The sequence below is a fragment of the Panthera tigris genome, chromosome E2 (assembly GCF_018350195.1).
Source record: "Panthera tigris isolate Pti1 chromosome E2, P.tigris_Pti1_mat1.1, whole genome shotgun sequence".
NCBI lineage: Eukaryota > Metazoa > Chordata > Mammalia > Carnivora > Felidae > Panthera > Panthera tigris.
In genome coordinates, this window is record NC_056674.1 from 18825039 (window position 1) to 18846148 (window position 21110).

The 21110-nt window shown below is 40.6% G+C and overlaps 1 protein-coding gene across 2 annotated transcripts in view; it reads right to left on the reverse strand.

The window, feature by feature from the left end:
• Positions 1-3410: 3410 nt before the first annotated feature.
• UBA2 (ubiquitin like modifier activating enzyme 2) overlaps positions 3411-21110 on the reverse strand; it is a 40177-nt gene continuing 22477 nt past the window's right edge. Inside the window, exons 11-18 of one of the 2 annotated variants that reach the window (XM_042968747.1) lie at positions 20590-20683; positions 20390-20502; positions 15820-15975; positions 13915-14011; positions 9702-9807; positions 7991-8127; positions 6319-6536; positions 3411-4985 (exon numbers count right to left, since the gene is read on the reverse strand). In XM_042968747.1, the coding sequence (XP_042824681.1) occupies positions 6355-6536; positions 7991-8127; positions 9702-9807; positions 13915-14011; positions 15820-15975; positions 20390-20502; positions 20590-20683 (885 nt within the window). In that variant the 3' untranslated portion in view covers positions 3411-4985; positions 6319-6354. Of the gene's footprint in view, positions 4986-5669; positions 6537-7990; positions 8128-9701; positions 9808-13914; positions 14012-15819; positions 15976-20389; positions 20503-20589; positions 20684-21110 lie in introns of those variants that run through there. The other variant, XM_042968746.1, reaches the window with a different exon arrangement.

Below are 21110 nucleotides of genomic sequence, written 5' to 3' on the forward strand. Positions count from 1 at the left end.
TTGTATATTTCAAACCGCTTGTAGAGAAGAAAAGCAAACCATCATCTGTCAAGACCTGGTGGATTCAGGAAAACGGAAAACGACCTTGGGTGGAAGACTTTTCACTTTTGCAGGCACTCCCTGCTCAGAGCATTTCAGGAAGGTGCCCACAGTGTCGCTGGGCGCAGGGAGCCTGAATGGGGAATTGTGTCGGTGCAGACTGACCAGGGTGTCCGGCCTCAACATTGCTGAGGAGCGCCATTCTCCTCAGTTGGCGTTTGAGCAGTGTCTTACCCAGCAGTTCTTCCCCAGCACCTCTCAGATCTTGCAAAAATCCAACCCACCCGGTCACCCACCGCCAGCCAAGCTCACGGTGTTGAGGGCAGGTACACGTGGATGCACGTGTTTGGGGGAGCAAATATCTGGAGGGTATCATTGCATGAAAAATGATCTCCACTCTGAGAAAAGCAAATTAAATCAGCAATGAAGTATCACATTTCACTGACCACGTTACTATTTAAAAATGGACGTGGTGAAACTTGCATATATTTTACTGGTATGAGTGTCAGTTGGCACATCCTGTCAGGAAGAGCAATTTGGTGGTATTAATGGTGTCATACACAAACAAAAACACTCTATGCAGTAATGTTCCAAGAAATGTGTTTTTTTTTTAATTTTTTAATGTTTATTTATTTTTCAGAAAGCACAAGTAGGGGAGGGGCAGAGAGAGGCAGACAGGATCCAGAGCCTGCTTTGCACTGACAGCCACAAGCCTGATGTGGGCTCGAACTCACAAACCACAAGATCATGAGATCATGAACTGAGCCGGAGTCGCTCAACTTGGGGCACCTGGGTGACTCAGTCGGTTAGGCATCCGACTTTGGCTCAGGTCATGATCTCCCAGTTTGTGGGTTCAAGCCCTGGAGCCTGATTCAGATTCTGTCTCTGTCTCTCTCTCTCTTTGCCCCTACCCTTGCTTGTGCTCTCTTTCAAAAATAAATAAACCTTAAACAAAAACAACAAAAAGATCCTCCTCCTGTCTCTCCTTGTAATCTGGCTTCCATCAGATCCCCTTATCTGTCTGTAGTGTGTGGACCCCAATTATAGACACAAGTCAGGTTTGTTTTTTTTTTCCCCACGGTCTCGGGACACATTCAGATGCCAATCAAGTGTGGCTGTCTGACTTGGGTCCTGAGGAAAGCGGGACGGCACACAGCCAAACTCCACATGGAGGAGTTGCTGGGATTCACTTTTTTCCCCTCCTCCAGGTTGCAGCAGTACTTATGAAATAGTGCTTCCTAGGGAGAGCAGCAGGAAATCTTTCACTTGAAGCCCAATTGTACCTCTCCCAGCTCAGCTCCTAGGGGCCAGTCTTCCCATGCACAGCACCAGACCCAAGGTGTGTGTTCTCTACTGGGAGGACATGTACTGGGAGCTGTCCCCAAAGGGATTTTTCCATCCTCTCCTTTGAAGCCCAGCTTTTTCTATCAGATTGAGTCCACCAATTTCCCCTGGTCCTGGTATCCCCCCTTTGGCCTCTTCAGAGGCACAGAAGAGTCAAAGCCATGGACAGGCTTGGTTCCCCAATCTAAGAATTAGGGTTAGGATGTGATAATTTCCCCTTCCTTCCTTCCTTCCTTCCTTCCTTCCTTCCTTCCTTCCTTCCTTCATCAGGGAGCAGTTGGTCCTTCCTTGGAAGGACCTTCCGTTTCTTGTCCTGAAACCTTATCCTGCACCCAGGAAAGGGCATTTATACACAAACTTTGTGTGTGGCAAACAAACACCCCAGCAGGTCTGCAGTTCCATGGGGCAGGGCGTGGGGAGCATTTGGGAGTGTTGATTCCAACAGCTTTTGGTATCACATTTTTGAGCTTGAGGTTGGTGTTCATGACTCAGTGCTGCTGGAAGCAGATGCTGGGACCAATTGGGAACCTGGACAACACAGAAGATGTGGGTCCTCAGATCCCCATTCTACCGCCTATTGCTACCTTAAGTTGAGTTTCTCTAAGAAGTTGAGTTTCTGTGAATAGTCCTTAGTGTCTTACTGCTTTCAAAGGTTTCTACACAGGCTGTCAAGGTTTTCTCAGCGTGGCACGTCACAGAGTAGGGATGCAATACATGTTTATAGAATGAGTGAATGACACTGTACACAATGCCTACATTTTTCTGAGATTGACCTGAGAAAGTGAATTGTTGGTGGATCTTTTTTTTTTTTTTTTTCTGACAGCGTGCGCAGGCAAGCAGGGGCAGAAAGGAAGAAAGTGAGCATCCCAAGCAGGCTCGTGAGGAGCCCCACTTTGGCCTTGAACCCACAAACCACGAGATCATGATCTGAGCCAACATCAACAGTCAGATGCTCAACTGACTGAGCCACCCAGGCACCCCTATTTTTTAAAATAAGCTCTACACCCAATATTGGGCTTGAACTCACCACCCTGAGATTGAGTAGCAAACTCTACTGACTGAGCCAGCCAGGCAATCCCGTTGGTGGATTTCTAAAGTAAAAGCCTGAGGACCCTGGAGCATTTGTACATTCTAGTAAAATTTTTCTGAGCCTTTGCCTATGTAAGTCATCACTTGTTGCAAGATTAAAAATGTTTAAAGCTGAGTCAGAGACAATTAGCAAAACTCCCCAAAATGTTATTTTATCAGAATAACATAGTATCTTCAGAATATAATCAAACTGCACAGCATCATCATAATCCTGTAGTTCAACTTGATTTTTTTTAGTGAGAGCAGTTCAAAAATTTCTCAAAACTCTTGGCTGGAATTTATTTTAAATTAGTTGCAGGGGACAAAAAAAAAAACTTCCCTCTGTGTGCAGAATGCAAATAATGTATTCCCAGTATGAAAGCGTCTATAAAAATACTTCTCTAAATATATCCTCCTGGAAATGGTCAAAATGGAGATGCTGGGACGCCTTTACCACCTCCCCAAGACACAATGACTAGAAATATCTGCCATCATCCTTTCTTCCCTGCTTTGACTTTTTAAGTTTCGATTTTCTATAGATTACAAAAGGCTAGTAGGAAGCTTAAGTTTGCCCATGTTCCTTGGCCACAGAGCAAGTCCTCTCCAGATGCCTTCAGACGCCTGCTACCGATGGGCAATTTTCAGGAACAGGAACACCTATTATGAACCAAATGTTTTCTACAACTTCTAAGCGAACCACTAATCTACTGGGAGCAACTTGGCTATCTTGATTCTATGGAGACTCAAATGAAAAAGAATTCTTCCTAAGTCACAGCCTAGCAACAAGGACACAGAGGACTTGATAAATGTCGGACCCAGGAATCACTGCAACACTTTCTCATGCCAACTTAGATTTTTAATAACTTTATTGCCTTTTTGATTTAAATCATAGAATATATTCATTACAAAACTTGAAAGTCACATAGGCTCAAAAGGAAAATACAGACTATATATATATATATATATATCTATCCACCTTTATTATGAAAGTTTTCAGAGAAAAGTTGGATAGTACAATGAACAATGTATACAGGCTCCACCTAGATTCAATAAATGTTAATTTTATCTTTATTATACATTTTGCTGAGCCATTTAAAAGTTGTTATGAAGCTTCATTTCATTCCTAATATTCCAAGAATAAGGACAGTAGCCTCCATAAGTACATTATCATACCTAAGAAAATAATTCCATTATCACTATTCCATTTCCAAATTTCCAATTGTCACAAGAATTGTTAAAGTCATTTATTTTGCACTTGAGTTCCAGAATGTCCCACATTCTGTAGTTGTCTCCTAATGTTGTTTGGTTTGTTCCTCTACCCCCTCTATTTCCTGTCAGCTGGAAGTCAGGTCTAGATGGTGGATTAAGTTCAGGTTAACATGGGTTTTTTTGCCTACGTTCTGTTGTATTCTTCATATCATCTCATTACGAAGCACACATCAAGTTGTCCCATTATTGATGCTAGGTTTGAAGACAGGTTCATAGCGGTGACAGATCAGTCCGTTATCAAAGGTTGATTTTTTTCATTTTGCAAGTTATCTTTATAGCAACATTTGAGCACTGTGTAAAGATTCTGTTCAACAGCCTTTTGCAAAAGGTTTTGGCATCCATTGATGTCCGCCTGATTGGTTATTTCATGAAGGGGTCAGGCTATTCTATATTAAAACACTGAATCCTCTCATACATGCCAAGTATGCAGATTGATCTTTGAGACAACAGGCTACATAGGTAAACTTGAGTCACCAGACCGTTCCCATTAAGGCTGGAAGATGGTTTGTCAGACTGTTTCAGGATAGAGCTGCTGGGGAAAGACCCTTGACGAGCTCTGCGTCCGGCTCCCCAACTGAGAAGACAAACTCACATGGGAAAACCATGAACACAAGGCCAAATCTAAAGTGTCTCCATGCTCCAGGTATGTGGAGGCAGCTTGGATCTGCTTAGTCTACTTGGGCAATACCTCTGTGTTGGACCTGCCTTGCTGACCCTGATTTTATTGAAACAGGTAGAAAAGGGACAGACCCTGCTGGAAAAGGTAGTAACAGAGTTGTAGAGACAAAATGCACTGGTCTCCCAAAACACAAGCGTATCTCTACAGATCAAACTGGTACTCATTGCCATGTACATTAAAATGGAAAAGAACATACATATACAAAATGCTGAAAACACATGGACAGTTGAGTCTAAAGGGGCACTGTGAGGTTTTAGGAATGGAATTTCCAAACTGACCATGATCACCAGTGACCAACCAGTTAACTGAAACATTTCTGAGAGGTGGTATTCCAGAATATTTCATTATTGTCTGTTACAAAGTTTTGTCATTTTGAGATTTTCTTTTTCCTGGAGGAAAATGGAACATCTTCTAAAAATCTAAAGGTAAAGTGAACCTCACAGACTCCTCTAGTTGTAGGTGGGGATTCAGCTTGCTCACTGCTGTACTGAAGGCTGGAAGTCAGTCCATCTTGTGGGCATCAAGCAGCATGCTCCTGAGGGCTGAGTCTTGTTCAACATGATTTTCTGAAGGCTTTGATTACATTCTGAATTTACAAATGATATAAAACAAGGAGTAAGAATTAATAAACTAGATGGCAGAGTAAGAATTACACAAAGGGGAACAAAACAATGAGCTATCAACTTGAAATTTGAATTGACTGCGGTCAAACCCACCAATGGCCAAGGTACAGAATGGGGGAAAACAGCTTCAGGGGGTTTCTATTATCTGAAAATTCAAGGCACATCTGTGTGAAGAGAGAAGAACCCTAAGGGCCAGGGTACTCTAAGGTCCTGGGCAGAGACATAGGTGCTGATCCATCTCGTGCTGGTCTGGCCACATCTGTATGCTGGAGTTGGGCTCTAAATGGTACACTCAGGAAGGGACTTTGATGAATTGGGGGTTGGAGGGGCAGTCCAGGGAAGACTGCAGAATGGAGAAGACTCTCCCCTGCTCTGGAATCTCAAAGCCAAGGTTCTATGTTACTGGGGCTAGGCAAAGACCACTTAAATGAATTCTCAACAAAAGGCCAGTTGTTTACAATCCAAACTTAAAAAGCAACATTGCCATTAAAAATTTTATTTTAGAAAGTACTCATCTATGGCAAACCGTGGAGGTCTTTTTTAACCTTCACATCCATTATGAGTTAGTTTTTTAGAAGGGAAGAATTTTGCACGCCTGCAGTAGTATATAAACCCAATAAGGCAGCAGAAACGTGAACTCTGCAGGCTCGTATAACAAGTATGCAGATGCCATTTATTTGGTCCGTAAGTACAGTGTAGTCGTATTTGAGTTCTACAAAACACCAAATATAAATAACCTGAAACTGTAACAATACACAAAAATTGGCTTCTTACACAGACATACCAGGCAGTACAAGCTGAAAACTTGAGTAAATTAACATTGTTTTACATTAATATACATAGTGCCAGTTAACATTTAAAAACAAGTTTCAATGCATAGCACGTGATACTTCTTTGAATCTGTTTCAGTCAGTTAAGAGTATGAAAATGGTTAGATCTAGGCTAAAAATAATTCTTCTTCTAACCAAAAATAAAGGCATAATATTTATAACCAGGTATCAACTTTACTAAACCACAATATTTTAAAACTGTTAAATGATACCTAAGGGTATTTACATTAAAAAGGCAACATGCATTGTGGTGTTTTATCTCATGACTGGTTATGCACACACTTTGTTCAAAGGGCTTTAAAACTATAATCCTACTTTCAATACAGCATACTGCAATGTTTCTAATTGTTCTAGCAAAATGAATGCTTTCAAAGGGAGCAGAATCATCTTCAGGTCAACGGTGTCAATTTTTTCCCTTTGGAACAAAGGACATAACAAATAACCTGGTTCTGCCCAGATGACCTACTGCAGTTAAGAGGGTTCTGTTTAGAGGCATTTGTGTTCAATCTAATGCTATGACATCGTCAAGCTCTTCTGTCTGTTCTGTGCGTGACCTCTTTGCACTGATATTCTCTTTCTCATCTAATTTCCTCTTGCGACTTCTCTCTTCTTCACTGATGTCAGCATTATTTGAAGGACCTTCTTCATCTGAATCAACTATGAGCACATCATCTTGCTCTTGTGCTTATTTCAAAAAAAAAGGAAAAAGTGGTTAAAAGTGTGGGCGTTACTAGTGATTCACTAATATTTTATGAAAGTGAAAAGTTAGCATTTCCAATATACATCAAACTTAAGAATAGCTACCCTTAGGGAACCTTCACTTTATACATTATACATTTCTGTACTGTTTTAATGTTTTCTGTAACGAGCACCTATTTTTGTTTTCTAATCTAAACAAAAAAACTGTAACAAGCATTATGTAACTCAAATTATTATAGCTCCTCGTTTCTATCTCTCCAACAAAAAAGGGGAGGGTGCATATCCTAATACTGGTAGCGGTGGTAATAATAATAATAAAACAACAACAACAACATATACATAGCACTTACAAGGTGCCAGGAACTGTTCTGAGCACTTTGCATATAACAACTCATTTAATCATCACAACAACCCTATAAAGAAGACAATAATATTATCCGTTTTCTAGAAAAGGAAACTGAGGTACAGAGACTGACTTGCCCAAGGCCACACAACAGTAGAAGTCGAGGCCAGGATTCAAACCCACACAGTGGGCTCTATAGTGCATGCTCTTAACCTTACACTACAGTTGGTTTTGTGTACCACCCCCCATCCCACCCCTGCCAAACCAAAGGCAGAGTACCTGCCTATCTTACTCATGGCTAAAGCCTCCCAAACCCCATGGTAATGGATCGATCAATGCATATTTCAAATTATGATTTTTTAACAATGACCATAGTCCCTTCCTCATAGGAGAATGATAGACTTTTCCATTTCTGGAGGGGAAAATAGGTCATGAACCCATGGCTCACAGGTGGGCCATGCTCTAGTCAGTCTCAAAGTTCATCTTTAAAATTCTCAGAGGACAGGAGAACCAAGAACAACCATATTCCAAAGAACACCAAAAACTTGGGGTTAAAAAAAAGTTAACTTTAGTTTCCTGACTGAAAAATGAAGAGAGGAGGGTTGCGGGATGTGAGCAGGTAGTAAACATCCAAATCCGAGCACAGTAAATCACCAAGCACTAGCACTAAAAACTCAGGGTAACAGAGTCCCTGATGCACTTTACCAAAGTCATACCGGTTCTCAGGAAACTGTGAAATTCTAAAATTCTATACTTACCGAGCATCTGTTCACTCAACAGAGATGCACTGATTTGCTTCCCATATTTAAGGGGAAACAAGCATACAAAATCCAAAACTACTACTAAGAATGAACTGTCTTCACACACTAGTAAACTCCTCGACACTTCTAGTTTTAAAAGCCCACTAACAAAAAATAATAGTTCCTATTTTCCTTAAGAATTAAAACAACCAATGCCAAACCAATCTACACCTTTAACAATCCTACAGATTTCTATTTTACGGTAAAATTCGTAAAATACTCATAGTTTGTTTCTATATAATGTCTTGCTTGGTGGGTTAATCAACAAAATGCTGGCTGGCTAGGCCATGACTCACCAGTGGACGTGGACGGCTGAGCTCCATCGTCACTGCCATTGGTTATGCTTTTGGCAGCATCTTCAGCCTGTTTGGGCCCCACTTTTTCTGGGGCATCACCAACAACTTCAAATTCAACATCCTTCCCTAGGTCCTCACTGTAAAATAATCAGACACTATAAAACTGGACCCCATGACAAAGGCACACCAGAGAGACACTGTTCCTCAAAGCTCTAAGTGCATTTACTATGTACACACCAAATATACAGATGCTGATTTTCAAAGAGCTAAAATTAAAAATAACACTGCACACAACAAATTTCTGTTGTTAATTCAAAACTCTACTTCAAGTGTTCAATACCATTGCCCCTTCAAATCAGGGAAAAGGTTTTTTAAAAATGTTACATAACTTCCACTTCTAGAGCAGAAAACGGAGTCTAAAACTTTGTGGCCCAATGTTGCTCTTAAGGCATTATTTCTTTAGCTACCAGGTGAAGAGTCTATACACTCAACCCGGATCTTGACCAAAGTAACTTGGCGTTTAAGGAACAGGGTTACATGGACTCTGGGTCTCCCCACCATCTTTACTGGCAGTACCCTGATTTTGTAACACATTTGCAAAAACATGTATGAAAGTTTAATGCATGAAAGTCAAACAAAAGACTTACATGTTATGTTATAAGGGGGGAGGGTTCTGTTCCCAAGGAGCTAAAAAATATGATAAAAAAAAAAAAACCCTAATTATGCCTCCTCTTTAGACACCATCTGATATTTCCATTTTACTGTAGATCTACTTTCATTGTTTTTTTCTTGTGAACTTGAACACGAGCACACCACGGACATCCAACGGTGTCTAATTGAGACTAGGGATCACACCCTAGCAAAAATTCTCTTTGACTCAATTGTCTAACTTTGTGAAACTTATACTCCTTACTAATAACTCACATTCAGTCTTCCCTGTCATTTTATGTTTTTTATAAACCAAGTATATAAAATGTGATATTCTCCAAACAACTACACAAACTGTATGTTTGTAAAGAGATGGCAATACTGGCAAAACAATCAGATGCAGGCAGCAACCCTCCATGTTTGTAAGATAATGCCCAAAGTCCTAAGTTGGTGTGCAATTTAGGTGTGTCAATGGGCATGCACAAAAGTGCATTTGACAGGTAAACATACCAAAATGGAAGACTACCTGCATTTTAACTGTGTTATATACATGCAAATACTCTGTAATGCAAGCACTTTGAAGTTTTTTTTATAAAATGGGCAGAACATTAAAAAAAAAAAGTGATTCAAACATCTGTAATTCTTTTCATTATCTCATTATTAAGATCACAAGTTAAATTTGTGTTTTATGAGGGAAATATTTCTTCCTTTCTTCTAATGAATCTTTAAAATGGTTGAAATTTTTATTTTAGTTCAACTATCAAAATGAATTCATCTCTGATTATAACTATTCAAATGCTTGGATTTCTACCTTTTCTAGGTCTTTCTGATCAGACACCACTGATGATAGTTACCCTTAAACATTTTTTGCCTATTCCTTTTATTTCAGAATTCCCCAAATTCCTCTGTAGGTCAAGCCTCAAAGGAACTGAGTAGCCAACTCAAGCAAATATACCATGTGGTTTCAAGTGAACAGCAGGGCTTAAGAGTAAGAAAACATCTTTTTCTTCACTCTTTAAATATTCAAATAATTTCTTACACTTAAAATATTAATAGTTCCCACCTATGAAGGATGTTGATCAATAAAGTATAGTCCTGAAGGAAATCGTCTGCTTGAAGCCGGCTCCCATTTCTAATTCCAAATTCTGACAGCTTTTTATGATTGTTAGCTAAGAAATTGGAAAGAAATTTAGATACTAAAGTTATATTTCCACAGAGCAGTCACATTAGCTTTAAAAAGGTTAATCCCCCCTCTATAAGCTCAATTGTCATCCCCTCAAATTTGTATGTTGAAGCTCTAACCCTAGGCACCTCAGAATGTGAGAGAGTGGTTTTTTTTAAAAAGGTGATTAAGATATAATGAGGCTGTCAGGCTGGGCATAATCCAACATTTTTCTAAGAAATCAAGGAGAGAGACCTCAAGAGAAAGCAAACCTGTGGATAATTTGATCTTTTGACCTGGAGCCTCCAGAATTATGAGAAAATAAATTTCTGTCACTTAAGTCACTCTGTCTGCATATTTTGGAATGGTGGCCCTAGCAAACTAGTCCACTACAATATTAGACACTTAGAAATTCAACTCAACTATTAAAACTGTTGAAAGCTCAACTATTAAAACTGTTGCAAAAAAACCCAAACTGTGAGAAATTCTGACACTCTCCCATTCAAACCAAATTAATCTGGAATCCTGAAGGAGTTGAAGACAACTTTTAGAGTTGTTCAACATATATTCTACTTACAAAGAGATTATCTACAACAACTTCACTTTTCAGCAAATTTTACAGAAACATGAGAAAACTGTTGATTTGAATGGATTTTTCCATTTTTCAACACAAATTTTCAACATCTCTCAATGACAAGTCAGTGGGGACTCCCAAAAATAATCACTCTATAGTTTTAGTTTCCACATGTCATTTCTGCTTCATGCAGCAAAGTACCTAGCACAGCACCCCCTAACACTCAATAAACCTGATACACGGATTAAAATACTCCCATGAAGAACAATTCCTCCAACCCAACTTTTTAGGTCACCACCTCCTTCTACCTACTGTTGGGTCTTTCTGCCTTAATTATCCTTTCTCCCCTGAATGTTCAGATGCTCCTCTTTCTTAACCTATACAAGCACTCAAGTATCATTTACAAAACTGCTTCCTCACTTTGCTCCCAATTTATACCCCCTCCTCACAACAGAGTGCACTTTATTGAATATTTGTTCCATGAGGGACACGCTATATAGAACCTGTTGACCTATACAGTGCCTGGCACATGCTAAGTAAACTGTATTTTAAATTCTAGTTATCATTAAATATATGTAATTTTCTATATAATCTAATAATCTTTTTCTTTGTTGGTTATTATTTAGTTGCTTGTAAGGAAAATGCTTAGAAAGGATCCCCTCCTTGAAACCCAGAAACTAATGATGGTTTCTTTTTTTGGAGAGTAAGTAGGGGAGAGAAGGAGAGAAGAGGGGAGAGGGAGAGAGGGAGAGGGAGAGAGGGAGAGGGAGGGGGAGGGGGGGAGAGGGAGAGAGAGAGAATCTTTTTTTTTTTTTTTAATGTTTTTATTTTTGAGAGAAAGAGAGAGAGAGCTCAAGCAGGGGAGGGGCACAGAGGAAGGGGGATAGAGGATCCCAAGTAGGCTGTGTGCTGACAGCAGTGAACCCAATGTGGGGCTCCAACTCGTAAACAGGATCATGACCTGAGCCAAAGTTGGACACCTGAGAGACAGAGAGACGGAGAGGGAGAGAATCTTAAGCAGGCTTCATGCACAGTGTAGAGCCCAAGGCGAAGCTTGATCCCACAACCCTGGGATCATGACCTGAGCTGAAATCAAGAGTCATGTGCCCGATTGAGCCACCCAGGCGCTCCACTACTGACAGTTTCTAATTCTTTTAGGTTTTTTTTTTTTTTTTTTAAGTAAATTCTATATCCAACGTGGGGCTCCAACTCATGACCCCAAGATCGAGATATGCAACATTGACTGAGCCAGCAGGGCGCCCCTACAGATTTCTTATTTTAATTTTTTAATCTATCTGGAATGCCTTTAGAGAATGGTAGCTCCTACCCAGACTTCCATCCTCAAGCCCTTTTACATATTCCCTACTTAACTACAAACTCCCCAGATCCAACATGTTAGAAAGAAAAATAGTCTACTATGCATCTATCCTGGTCAATTAACATCATCTCCAAAGCCAGAATCCTGGCGACAGTCCTGTACAAGCCCAACAATGACACTTTTCTTCACCTGGCCGACCCATAAACTCTGACTGCAAATCTCAACTCTGTCATCTGCTTATGCCTCAGTAAACAACCCTCACTACCTTCAGTTTTTTCTCCCTAACTGGCCCCCTGCTTCTTCTTTCACATGCTTAACTCCTCCTCTGCAGACTATGCTAGAAGGTAAATACATTAATACATTCCCTGCTTATAAATCCTGGTGGGAGGAGGTCACTGGGGGAGGACTACAAATACATGTCACATGTATGCCACACGAAGCCCTCCAGCTGTGCCACCACCACCAAGCCCACAGCACCCTACTTTCCAGTGAAACAAATAACTGGACGTTCTGAAAGCCTTTTACGTTGTTTCACAAGCTCATGCGTTTTACAGCGGCTGCTGATTCTGCCCAAATGTAGACATTCCCTTCTCTGCCAGCGGGCCTTTACTTCTTTAAGAACTGGCCCAGGAGTCCTTTCTCCTGTGACCCCTCCCCTTCACAAGGCTTCCGACCTTGTATGCTCTCTTCCTACAGTTATTTCTTAGATTGTAGTAAATCACTTGCTGACCATCTTTCCTCTCCTTCCAGGCTTTCAAGTACTTCAAGACAGGGACCACTGCCTTATTCATTCTCGAATTATAAACACAGGACTGTACCTATAACACAGGGCCCTAAATGTATTTGAATAAATCCCACCCTTAGTACTCAGTAGCACATGTATGCTGCTACATGTGCTACTGAGAAGGACCAGTTTTAAGCCACTGAGATTCTTGACCAGTTTCCATTTTTAAAGCCCAAGCATTTGAAAGAGCTGGCCAGAACCAAGGGAGAGTGTATCGTCATGGACAAACTTTCTATGTGCATATGAAGACAGCTAGCTAAAATGGGGCTTAAACATTCAACTGGATTCTTAATATAGACGACTACCTAGCCAAAACAGGGTCTTGAATTACTCATGACCTAATATCTCAAGCAATTTCTTGACTAGAAACTACAGCCAAGAGGAATCCTGACACTAAGTTTTAATTTAAAGGCTTGACATTTGAATAACCCTATCAGGATCTGACAAAGTGTCCTGAATAAATGACCAATGAGCAAATGTGTGAATAAATACATCCTATTTTGGGAAAACAGTGCCCAAAGTAATGGTACCATGACAAAATTGGGGATGTGGAGAAATCAACTAAAATGGCAGCCCAAAGAGATGAGCTGCCAAAGTGACTGAAGAGGTGTGGGAACATCTAAGTACACGAAGATTGACTAGCACAGTCTGAAGGGAGCACAACCATAACCACTTCTAAGAAAGCTTAAACAGAACCAAATGCATTGTACTTTATACAACAAATGCATTAACAAAAGGGATGACAACCTGCCTGAACTTTTGAAAAGGAAAGCCTAGAAAGCCTGGAAAGCCAAAGGTGGGCAATGATTTTCAGTACTACTTTCTGCTCTATGGCAGGCTATCAAGGCTTCTCTGCTCTTTGACAAAACACCTAATAGCCTTGGGGTGCCTAGGTGGCTCCGTCAGTTAAGTGTCTGACTCCTGATTTCCACTCAGGTCACGATCTCACGGTTGTGATCGAGCCCTGTGTGGGCTCTGAGCTGGGTGTGGAGCCTGCTCAAGATTCTCTCTTGCCCTCTCCCTGTGTACCTCCCATCCCATCCCCATGTGCACGCTCTCTCAAAACAAAACCCCTTAATAGCCTTAAATTACCCTAACGGCCAGAGCAACGTTCCCATTACTAATTTAGCTTCAAGGATCCAGGCAAGGATAGTCCTTGTTAGTGGACTAGAGCATTATGGTCACTGTAGACATAACTGTGCAGTGGGTTCTTGAGAAACAGTCCCTGAGACACCCTGACAATATGGAAGTCCCCACACCTGGAACTGTGGTGATCCCAGCACGACAGTGCCACCTAGGGAGTGCACTTTCGTGACCAAACATTGCCCCTTTCAGCTGTGATACCGAGCAATATGCACAATGGACAGACTCATGTTACTTCTTCATGTATACAGTTTCTACCCAAATGAGGAGAGTGAATAAATGCAACGTATAATACCTTCTGTCTCTCCCTCTTCTGAAGATATTAGGATTGTTCCTTTCCCATCTTCAATTTGGACATCTGGTGCTACCATAGCAAATTTTTCTTTCACGATCTAGAAGACAAAAAAATTTAACATATTAATATATGTAGTTAAAGACCATAAAAAAAGAAAAAGAAAAAACAGACATTTTCCCCCCATACTTTCCCGTTCCATTGGAAATGGAAAGGGGGCAAGTTGTTCTTTAAGACACCCAGGACATGCAGAAAGCACTGGAAATTCACCCAATTACTCCATGCCCATGCTGTCCACCTTGTACTCCCATGTTTGACCACTGAGAACATTCAGATAAAACTTCCTCCAAATGGGAGATTGCAAACTCCTGATTGGCTCTTGGTATTCCCTACAGATTAGATACTGAGCTAGACATTTAACACATTTCATCTTAGTCTCTAAACCAATCCTGTAGTGGAAGATGTTCTATAGACGGAAAATTTGTAAGACGGATTCTTGGATTAGTCTTCCTCTTCCCAAGTGCCATCTCTCTTTAAATTTCAAGATGGATAGGGGCGCCTGGGTGGCTCAGTCGGTTAAGCGTCCAACTTCAGCTCAGGTCATGACCTCGCAGTTTGTGGGTTCGAGCCCTGCGTGGGGCTCTGTGCTGACAGCTCAGAGTCTGAAGCCTGCTTTGGATTCTGTGTCTCCCTCTCTCTCTGCCCCCTCCGCCACTCATGCTCTGTCTCTCTCTCTCTCTCTCAAAAATAAACACTAAAAAAAATTTTTTTAAAAAATAATAAATTTCAAGATGGATAAAGAGTGATAACAATCTGTGAAATACTAGCTGCTTTTAGAAATGACAGGGGAAGGGCGCCTGGGTGGCTCAGTTAATGTCCGACTCCTGATTTCAGCTCAGGTCATGATCTCACTGTTCACTGACAGTGTGGAGTCTGCTTGGAATTCTCTCTCTCCCTCCCCAACTCACTCATGCTCTCTCAAAAGAAATAAATAAACATTTTAAAAAAATAACAGGGGAATTCTCTAAAGGTCGTATTACCCTAAAAATAGTGGACTTGCCTTTAAGCTCAAGAATGAGTACATACCAACTACAATTACTTCCTAAGGAACCAGGTGGGGCAATCAGCCTCTGCTGGCCAGTATACCAAATCCTGCTGCTTCTCCATCAAAACGTAAGCTCAAATCAATCTGCCCTATATAATCAATTCTGGGAGAAAGGCTATTCCCTCTCAAGCAGCCTGGGCCGCAAGGGTCTATGCCCCCTATGTTGGGTAAATATGAAACATGATGATGAACGTTATCAGAAAGCAATCTGAAGTGATCCCCAAAGTAGGAAGTAGCATCCATTCAGGCCATTTTAGAAATCTTCCCAAACACAGAGAAACTAACCTAACCAATTTAGGAAGAACCTAAGGACCAGACCACACACTAAACTTCCATTTCCCTCACTCCACAGCGCCACTGGTATATCCAGATGCACAAATGCTGCATTTCCTAAGATGCCAACTTAACACACCAAAATCAGGACCCTCACTAGACCATTTAAGGATACCGTCTGTCAGAAAACACAATTTACACACTATCTGGTAACTGTCTCTTGCTTGCCAAGAAACTGTGTCACCTCTGTACAACCTGTGGTGCATATTCCATCCAAATTCATCTATTCCTTTCTGGGATGTGAGGCACATATTCTGGAACCACAGACCAAAAACGTAGTAGGAACCCAGACACTAAAGCAACCTAGAATATCAGAGCAATGCACTTTAGCAGTCAGAGCCTTTCAGAGTAATTATGTGGTTTAGTTTGTTATCATGTTAAACTATACCGCAAAAGGGAGCCTACGTTTTCTTTTTTTTTTTAGGAAAGGAAAACGAACCTTGTGGAAGATTACCAGCCTGTACACTTACCTTATCCTGTAATGTGAGAACAGTCACTTTGTGTACATTCAGCCGAACAGTCACCTCTGGTTTGCTGGCACATACATAACAGTTAGGGTTAGGAGGATCCAGTGCACAAGGCACAAGAAGCTTCTTTCTTGGGTTTGGTTGTTTGTTCAAAAAAATCTTTGGAGAGAAAATACAGGCAGAAACCAGAAATCTTATGCTTTTATATACCATATAATTTGAAGCCTACGGTCTTCTTTACTGCACGGTCAATAAAAAATGACTTAAATAGGGGCGCTTGGGTGGCTCCCTTAAGCATCTGACTCTTGATCTCGGCTCAGGTCACGATCTCATGGTTTCTGAGTTCGAGCTCCGCATTGGGCTCTGCACTGACAGGAGAGTCTGCTTGGGAGTGATTCATTCATTCTCATTCTCCCTCTTTCTCTCTCTCTCCCTCCCTCCCTCCCCCCCACCCGCTCCGCATGCTCTCTCTCAAATAAACTTTAAAAATGACTTAAATCTTCCCTTCTAGATGGCAGAAAACATAAGGAAAATCATGGCCTTTTTAAGAGCCTGATTTTCTTTCAACTTTCTTTAACAGTTAGTGACCATGTGAAAGGCTGTGTTTACTGAAAAGAAATCTTGAAGACTCTATAAACTATTCTGCAAACTAACTTAGCGAATTAAGGGCCTAGCTGTATTCATCTCTGATATCATTAAATCAATTTTGGGGTATCTTCCTAGTGGTTATTCTTATCAATTTTAAGCCAACCTCCCAATAATAAATACCAATATGCTAATTTCTCCGAATAATGGTAACACTTTCACAGATGCATGGAACCAATGTGCCATTTTTCTTTTCAAGTTGTCTTTGATGACTACAATATTAACATTTATATAAAGAAGAGAAAAAGTGATGTACTTCAGGCAATATTAGCACCTATTTACGATTTCCCAAGCATACAAACAAAAAATAAAAAGCCAATGAAAAATTTAAAAATTGCAATGGATAAAAAACTTGCACTGAAATTTAAAAAGGTCCCAACTAAGGGACGCCTAGGTGTCTCAGTTGGTTAAGTATCTGACTCTTGACCTCAGCTCATGATCTCCTGGTTCCTGGAATCCAGTTCTGCTTGGGCTCTGTGCTGACAGTGTGGAGCCTACTTGAGATGCTCTCTCCCCTTCCCCTGCTCATGCACACAAGCACGCTCTCTTTCTCTATCTTAAAAAAACAAAAGAAGGTCCCAAACTTAACGTCATTATTACTTTACTACAAAGTTCATCAAACACTAGCAAGATCAATACAAACAAAGGTCAAAAGAACACTAGAAGTAAATACACAAATTTCTCACTTTGTGATGACCATGTTAAGTGTGGCCACCAAAGTGGAACCTCAGATTCCCCAAGCTTAAAGTAAATCCTGGGGTGCCCAGCTGGCTCAGTTGGAAGAATATGCGACTCATGGGGTGCCTGGGTGGCTCAGTCAGTTAAGTGTCTGACTTTGGCTCAGGTCATGATCTCATGGTTTGAGTTTGAGCCCCAGTTGGGCTGTGCTGACAGCTCAGAGCCTGGAGCCTGCTTCGGATTCTGTGTCTCCCCCTCTCTCTGCCCCTCCCATGCTCATGCTCTCTTATCTCTCAATAATAAATGTTAAAAAAAAAAAAAAAAAAAAAAAAAAAGCATGTGACTCTTGATCTTGGGGTTGTGAGTTCAAGCCCCATGATGGGTGTAGAGATTACTTTTTAAAAAAAAGAAGAAAAACCAAATCCTGGGAGAGGCAATCAAGTGCTGGGAGGAGGGCTCCTGTAGCAACAGTATTGCTAGAAGTTAGTATTGTATTGGCAAGGTCAGAGGCAGGGTTCAATGGGGAAAACAGATTTGTTTGATCTAAGCTTCACTAGGAAGATAACTGTATGAAGGGAAATCGACAGTAACGGAAGCAACTGCTAACCCTGTTGATGCCCAGGCTAACACTATTAATTCATCTTAAAATTCACTTATAAATGTGAACCAAAAAATCCAGACATAAACATCATTAACCCAAGAGGGAAAAAGCTGAGTAAAAAGAAATGAGAAGGATGTTATAGGAAAGAGTACACATTTTAAATAAATTCAACAATTAGTATTGTTTGTGAGCTCAAAGGGATGCATACTGTAGCCACAGGACAAACTCAGGCTGCTAGAAGGTGGAAATCAAAAATGAAGTTCTTAGGGGCGCCTGGGTGGCTCAGTCGGTTATGCATCTGACTCTGGCTCAGGTCATGATCTCACAGTTTGTGGGTTTGAGCCCTGTGTCGGGCTCTGTGCTGACAGCTGGAAGCCTGGAGCCTGCTTCAGACTCTGTGTCTCCCTCTCTCTCTCTGCCTCTCCCCCAACTTGTGCTCGGTCTCTCAAAAATAAATAAAATGTAAAAAAAAAAAAAAAAAAAATCTAGTCCTTAGAAATTAAAATTTTGACAGTTAAGAAAAAGAATTAAACCAAATCAAGGTAGCAGACTGGCAATGATTCTACACCCATTCACCCCGAAACTACATGGAAACAATAAAAAATATTTTAAGAGTAAATCAATAATAGCACTGAAAAGTATGAGTACCACTGCAGAGTAGGCAGTTTTTCAGAAATTCCTAAAAACTGGGACATCCAACTTGATTTCGGCTAAGTTCATGATCTCTCAGTCTGTGAGTTCGAGCCCCACATCTGGCTCCGCACGAACAGCACGGAGTCTGCTTGAGATTCTCTCTTTCCCTCTCTCTCTGCCTGTCCCCTGCTTACACTCTCTCTCTCCCAAAATAAACATTAAAAAATATGTATGCATTTATGGATTTCAAAATTCCTAAAAATAAATTGATCTTTTCATGTCAACATTATAGTAAAAAGAAGAACATAAATGAGCAAAAATATTGGCTAGAAGTATTTTCAGGAAGTTTTTTAAATTGCTAAGTTGTTAAGAATGCAAATCATCTTCAGGCAAACTCAAAGTGAAAGCAGGAATCCAAAGAGAATGTCCAAGTGGCTTTGGTTTTAAAAGATAAATCTAGGAGCGCCTGGGTAGCTCAGTCGGTTGAGTGTCCGACTTCGGCTCAGGTCATGATCTTGCTGTCCTTGAGTTTGAGCCCCGCGTCGGGTTCTGTGCTGACAGCTCAGAGCCTAGAGCCTGTTTCAGATTCTGTGTCTCCCTCTCTCTCTGCCCCTCCCCCACTCATGCTTTGTGTCTCTATCTGCAAAAATAAATAAACTTTAAAAAAAAGAAAAAATTAAAAGATAAATCTAGTCCATCCCTCATGCATGTAGAACTCTCTAACAGAAACTCCCATAAAGCAAGGACCTGGAAGAGGAGGAAAAGATCTTTCCCACAAAAACAGCAAGACAGATGATTGTGACCTTGGTGCTTAGGGGAGCAGGGAAATATCTTCCTTCATGTTTCATTACAGTAGGACAGGGCTCATACAGACTTGCAACTTGGATTAGAGGAGCTGAAAAACTAAAGCCAAAAATTTTAAAGTAGTACTGGATTGGTAGGATGCCAGGCACCCAGATATAAACAAACACAAATCCTCTTTGAAGTACACCTTCAATAAGTCCTTAAGAATTGTCAGACAGTTTTAACTAACACTAAGTTGATTAAAAAAAATCCAAAAAACCCCACAAATCATATACCATACAGGCCAAAAAAATACTATGATATCTAGCAGAAAGGACAGTACATACATCCATAAAAACTTTAGACATTATCAAAGAACATAAAATAGGTTTAAAACAGAAAAGGAGATTGAAAAACATGAAGAAAACAAAAACATGAATGAAGGAGAGAACTAGAAAATGACAAAACAAAATTGAAAAACCATACAGAACTCTTAAAATTGAAAAAACTTTATAAGGAACCATACAATGAGTCTAAGAATTCAGTAAAACTCTGGAAACTGTTAGAAGCAAACTAGCTTATAAAATAAGAGAAGCAACTATATTTTCCTTTTTACTGTAACTTCCAGGAAGCTTAAAAACGAGCTCATAAGGTTACTACTGGAACAATGTTTTTTCCACTGCTTTAATCAATTTTATTGTTTTAATTTTTTAGGTGCTCTGTTTAATGTGCTTTTTAGAGTTACTTTTTTTCCCCTAAAATATAGACTACTATTAAAAAGAGGGTGGACTTGGGGCGCCTGGGTGGCTCAGTCGGTTAAGCGTCCGACTTCGGCTCAGGTCACGATCTCATGGTCCGTGAGTTCAAGCCCCGCGTCGGGCTCTGTGCTGACAGCTCAGAGCCTGGAGCCTGCTTCAGATTCTGTGTGTCCCTCTCTCTCTCTGCTCCTCCCCTGTTCATGCTCTGTCTCTGTCTCAAAAATAAATAAATATTAAAAAAAAAAAAAAAAAAAAAGAGGGTGGACAGGGGTGCCTGGCTGGCTAAGTTGGTAGAGCTTGAGACTTTGGATCTCGGAGTTGGGAGGTCACGCCCCACATTGGATGCAGAGATTACTTGTGAAAGAAACAAAGAAAGAGAGAAAGAAAGAGAAAGAAAGAGAGAAAGAAAGGAAGGAAAGGAAGGAAGGAAGGAAGGAAGGAAGGAAGGAAGGGAAAGAAAGAAAGAAATACTCACTGTTCTACACTGGTCTATTTTTCCTGATAAAATCTTCAATCCTTCCAACACTATTAACCCAGCAATCACTGCATTAGTAGTAGCGATAGCAGGAATAATGTTCCCTGCCATTGCTGAAAAACAAAGATGAGTATGTTTAACTGTTAGAAAAGAATAACTTAGAATTTTAAGTGATACAATTGAACTACAAAACAACTTACATTTTATATCAAATCTGCTCTTCATATTCATACTGAAAATATGCATCCTGAGGTTTGCAGCAGAGGTGACAAAATCCATTGCAGACGGATCATCCTGCCAATAATTTAAACAATTTAACAAGCCTTCCCACAGATTTACTAATTTAGTATCACCTTCAAAATAGTACTCTCCCATGTGTGTAACAACCATAGTCAACTAGAACAAGAGATGGCCTTGCAGGAGAGGCCAGTCCCATAAAGCCTTATAGTAGCATGGAGAATGGATGAATTGGGGGCAGGGTCTCATTATCGACTCCTTGGATCCAGGGATGTAGCCTGACAAGACTGCCAAGGGAAGCCTGGGTAGCTCAGTGGGCTAAGAGTCCAAGTCTTGATTTTGGCTCAGGTCATGATCTCCCAGTTCACGGGATCAATAATAGGCTCACAATTAGTGCAGAGCCTGCTTGGGATTCTCTGTCCCTACGACTGCTCCCTGGCTCTCTTTCTCTCTCAATAAAATAAACATTTAAAAAGAAAAGAAT